The sequence below is a fragment of the Penaeus vannamei genome, chromosome 20 (assembly GCF_042767895.1).
Source record: "Penaeus vannamei isolate JL-2024 chromosome 20, ASM4276789v1, whole genome shotgun sequence".
NCBI classification, from domain to species: Eukaryota; Metazoa; Arthropoda; class Malacostraca; order Decapoda; family Penaeidae; genus Penaeus; species Penaeus vannamei.
In genome coordinates this window covers 3291461-3296460 of record NC_091568.1, presented here as the reverse complement: position 1 = coordinate 3296460, position 5000 = coordinate 3291461, and the positions used below count along the sequence as shown (strand labels likewise).

The window sequence follows — 5000 nt, the reverse complement described above, 5'->3', positions numbered from 1 at the left end:
TGCTTCAAATGATGCTCTGAATGTTCATCTTATTTATGCTAGCAACAAAAAGCATTAAGAAATTATGATTTTTTTTGTGATAACTATGTACCAAAGATTAGGCTCAAAAATGTGATAATTGTCTTGGAGAGCACTGTAGACAGAAAAAAATATGACCACATAATACAGAAAAAGCACTATTTAAGCAGGTAAAAATGCAGCCACAATTACTTATGCTATGGCCTCCATACTTCACGCTCCAGAAGCAAATAAACCTCCACCATATATTTCCAGTCAAGACAGAGCAGCAAATGTTTAGAAGACAACTGCGGTGACTTTCGAAACATTTTTCCTTTCACAATTACATTCAACTGATTTCTACCCAAATTCACTTCTTAGTTCCAGTGATCTGTGACTAATACCCTAGAATCAATGTCCAATATAACAGTGGTACAGTGCAAGCCACCACTGCAGTTTCCACACCCCAGCAAAGGCAAAAAAAAAAAAATCTACTCATCTATTCCAGTACAAGAGTTAGGACTGGTTCCTCATTTGATGATAAACTGCCAGAGATCTAGCACTCCTGTATGCTCTTTTATTTCTGAATAAATATGGCAGAGGTTTGTTGCCCTTCACCACAGCCCTGTCGGACAAGGACACTCATTCCATCAGAAAACGGCCAGTGAAGCAAGTGACTCCTTCCTAAAAAACTAGTGATGAGAGCCAATACAGCTCCTAGGTCTTTTATCATCAAAGAAAGAAGCCTTAACCAAGCCCGAAGGTGAAAGCGTTATTAGGTACAATCGTATTCCAGACAGCTACCAAAAGGTTTGTTACATATTCTATTCGTTAAAAAGTACTCATTCCTATACTGCTTCCTCCATAACAAATCATTTGCAAAAACTGCTTTTGTTGAATAATATACTACTGATTATATACTTGTAGCTCGCTATCAATAAAAATTCTTACTTATGGCATCACAATACAGACAAAATCAAATAAATTCAGGTTATACATCTATGAACAAGTATTTTTGCAAGGGTTGGGTTAGGAAAGCATTCTATGATCTACATTTGTGTCATAAAATAAAATCTACTCATAATGCAGTCACATTTAGATTGAAATCTCACAAACTGGGAATTTAGTCAACCTCTACGAACCCAGATTATTCTAAGCTTATCACATGACCAATTCTACCTGCGAATGGAATCGATTCTCGTCCTGTAAAGACTACCATATACTTCAGTTGCACGAGACCCCTTATGCTGTGTGTACTTGTTAAGAACATCAACATAGAACCATTTTTGTCTTTGTGGGAGGGCGGAATTTAAATGAATCATTCCAAATAAGCTCACTCATCTATATATCTTGGTGTAGAGAAATAATTTACAAATAGAATAACATGCAATTTCATTATCCCCGCAAAACATGAAGCCAAAGAAATACATCAGCAACCATCTTTCTTTTCTCACTAGTCCTTTCATTTTTTACAACAAAAATTTGCAATAATTTCAAAACCTTCCCTAATCTGATAAGATATTGATAAGACCAATATTCAGAAACAGAAATCTTTCTACAGAATGGCTTAATATACACTAATTACCTGCTCATAATCCACTCTCTAAAAAAATATATATATATGTTTTACAGATATATATATATATATATATATATACTTAAACGCTATCCACTACATCCAAACCCACTAAATACACAAATAGTTATTGAATAGACTTATTAGGAAAAAAAGTTTAAAGAGGTAGACACATAAAAATTACTTGACTCAGAACTTAGTACAGACAATTATCTCAGAGAGAGTTTTCATCACAACTGATAATGGATAACGGAAGCGCTTGATGATTCGATCCGTCTTCCGTAAATCATAACTTGTAAATTGACCGCTATGAAAGCTTTCCATAAAAATCTTGATATCAGTGAGCAACAGATGAAATACATAAATAGCAAATCAATATACAAAGCAAATACGCAAACAATCCATATATATATATATATATATATATATAAATAAAAATCATAAATACAAATATAAATAATAAATGAACAACAAATCAATATAAACATGAACAAGCACAAAAATAAACAAATATAAACAACCACCAACGACAATAGATACAGATAAAGACTACACGAATAGACCTACAAATAGCAATACAAATCGCCTGCTTTAAAAGACGTGGAGAGGCACCCTGTGACAGGTAAATACCTCCTCTCTCTTTTACTCTATCCTTCGCCCGTTTCCTGTCTGATACGTGGCAGATCCAGGGAAAAATGGGTCTCCTCCGAGGTGCTGGATTTTATCACACTGTTTTTAACACACGAAGGCCTATAAACGCGAAGAAATGACTATATAAATAGTGCCGATCCCAACCCTTAACACAGGGACCTTTCTCGCCTTTGGGGGTGAAGGAGGGCGGTTCTGGGGATTAAATGGTGTAGCAAGTTAAATATCAATACACAAGAGAACGAAATATTATTCACCTTCATCCGTGCCGTTAAAATCCTGAAGAAAACCGAAGAAAAATCCCCCAAAATCCACGCCTATCCCTGCCTTGAGGGACACACCTTTTGCCCTTCAATATCCATCCACTTCTGATTTCTATTCACTCCAAACTCTATATGGTGACGAATTGGTGTTTGTTCTTCACTCGGACGTCATAATTATCGCGAACGAGCTCAATATTCGTCGGAAATAAGGGGAAATACGAGCGGACGAGCGGAACACATCAAGATGGCCGACTCTGCGAACGGTGACCTAAGTGCGCGCGCAGCTTCTATACTCTTTTAAAACAAATTCATTTTGGGACAGTTAAAAAAATCTACCCCATTCTACAATAGCCTTTAATATCTCATAAGCCGAATCTCCTCTCAGAACGAACATACAAGCCACCACCATTCATTCACGGGAGAAAATAGTGAGGGAGTAAAACATTATTGGAACGTGGCTGAGCTCAGGTAGACTCGGAGGCGAAAAGAGTCGGTCTCGACGTATCTCTTCCTTTCTTTCTTCCATTTAGGCCGGTGAATGATATCACCTGAGATTTCGTATCCTCAAGGTGATTTCAGAATCCGAAACTGCTCGAAAGATGCAGTGGAAAAGAGATTACAGAGTTCAGAAGGGGGTGCACCTGTCATATGACGTCACGAGCAGAGCCGGACTCGCTACCTCACCTGATGAACCGTTATTCCCTTGCTATTATTTCCATACATAAATTTCGCTCCAAGAAGTCGAGTTTGGCCAAATTAGCCCGACGCAATCAATAACGGACGAATTCTTTCATTTCTCTTGCCAAAGAAGCCGGGAAAAGGAGCTGGCAGAAGGGTAATGCCCAAAAATGGGTAAGCGAGATACCCCCGGGCAAAATTCACCTATAGTGGCCTCTTAGAAGTTAAATCTTGAGACGCCGATAATTTTTTTTTCTTATTTCACAGGAGTATTTCAGGAATGAAGTGAATCGTGAAAGAAGTTGCAGCAGTCGATATTATCTTATAACGAATTTTCATTCACGTGATGTGTTTTCTTTCGTCATTTTCTCTGCAGAATTACCTGTTGCGTGCTTTTACATTCACACGCCTTAATAAAATATGTGCAATAAGTGTATTAGAATGTGTGATTCGATAGTAAGAACAGATGTAGTAAATTGACTTTGGGTTGAACGGACCCTCTCTGAAAGTGATAGTGTAGAGGTGCCATATATTCCCTTTTTCACCGGCAATTTATTCCTTTAATCTCTCTCAAATAAAGTAATCAGCCATAGGGCGAGTCTTCCCATTTCATTCTAAATTACCCAGGCTTTCACTTCCGTAGAGTAATCAGCGTCCGAGATGTATAGGCATGCAAATTAAAGATGGAAATATGGTAATTGGTTACCGTCGATACCTGCTTCATTCACCTCAACGCAAATGTCAAAAGCGTCGTTTTATTTCCCTTATTTATTTTTTAATATAAAATGCTATGGGCTCCTTTTTAAAATTCAGAAGTGGTATCGAATGTATTTTCCTTTCTGCCATCCACTCAGAGAAGCTGCACGTAGGCTTTATTTCTCAATAGGAGTAAAAAGAAAAAAAAGAAGAAAAACTTGTATTTAACACCTTTGGCAACTAATTATGGTATGGGTATGCTTGCGAAAAGACATTTGGGCCAAGTTTACAATATGAATATTAAGTGTTGGAAGCCACGGTCAGATTTATGGCACATTCAAAAGCAATAAAATGTCGGTGAAATGCTGAGACTTATGAGCATTTCGTATTTTTTTTATTTTTCTCTTTTATATTATTCTCGCTTCTCCAAATTTAGCAACTCTTCTTATTTTCTCATTAAGGTTATCATTATTTCGTTTCTTCATCGTCCTGATATCCAAACCCTTCTCTATCGTTAACTTACGTAATTATTATCGTTAGCCATTCATTCTCGACCTAAAAAAATTATCCTTGGAATTAGAAAAGAGTGATTATTTACTATCCCCCCCTCGCCCTCTCTATCTATCTATCTGTCTATCTTTATCTTCATCTCCCACACTGTCTATCTACCACTCTCTATTTTCTTCTCCCTCTTTCTCCAACCCCCCATTCTCTGTCTCTCTCTCCCACATACTGCCTGCTGCCCACTCTATTTTCTTTTCCCTCTTCCCCCTCTCTCTCTTTCTCACCCTCTCTCTCCCTCTCTCTCTCTTTTTTACTTTCTTTCTCTCGCTCTCTCTCTCTTTCTCTCTCTCTCTCTCTCTTTCTCTCTCTCTCTCTCTCTCTCTCTCTCTCTCTCTCTCTCTCTCTCTCTCTCTCTCTCTCACGTTCACGCACTCTCTCGCGCACTCCTCTCTCCTCTCCCTCCTTGCTCCCTCTTTTTTTTTTCTTTTTTTTTTTATCTATCTATCTGTCTGCGGCTCCTCTCCCATTGCTCTCTGGATGTCATTGTCTTAAAAATTATCAGGATTTGTATTAACGTTGGTCGGTATCATGGAATTATTCTGATGCAAGCAAGCAAAGTATAATTTGCATGCAAGTAG

At 37.8% G+C, this 5000-nt stretch overlaps 1 protein-coding gene across 13 annotated transcripts in view; it reads right to left on the bottom strand.

The window, feature by feature from the left end:
- Positions 1-2765, bottom strand: part of LOC113821134 (MAP/microtubule affinity-regulating kinase 3) — a 143464-nt gene extending 140699 nt beyond the window's left edge. For 10 of the 13 annotated variants that reach the window (XR_011399326.1, XM_070134741.1, XM_070134718.1 and 7 more), the window contains exon 1: positions 2479-2764. Coding sequence is in view for 4 of the 13 variants with exons in the window: in XM_070134725.1 (XP_069990826.1) it covers positions 2479-2484 (6 nt within the window). In the remaining 9 variants the exon portion in view is untranslated. Of the gene's footprint in view, positions 1-2478 lie in introns of all 13 variants that reach the window. The other 3 variants (XM_070134714.1, XM_070134723.1, XM_070134721.1) reach the window with 1 other exon arrangement.
- Positions 2766-5000: the final 2235 nt, after the last annotated feature.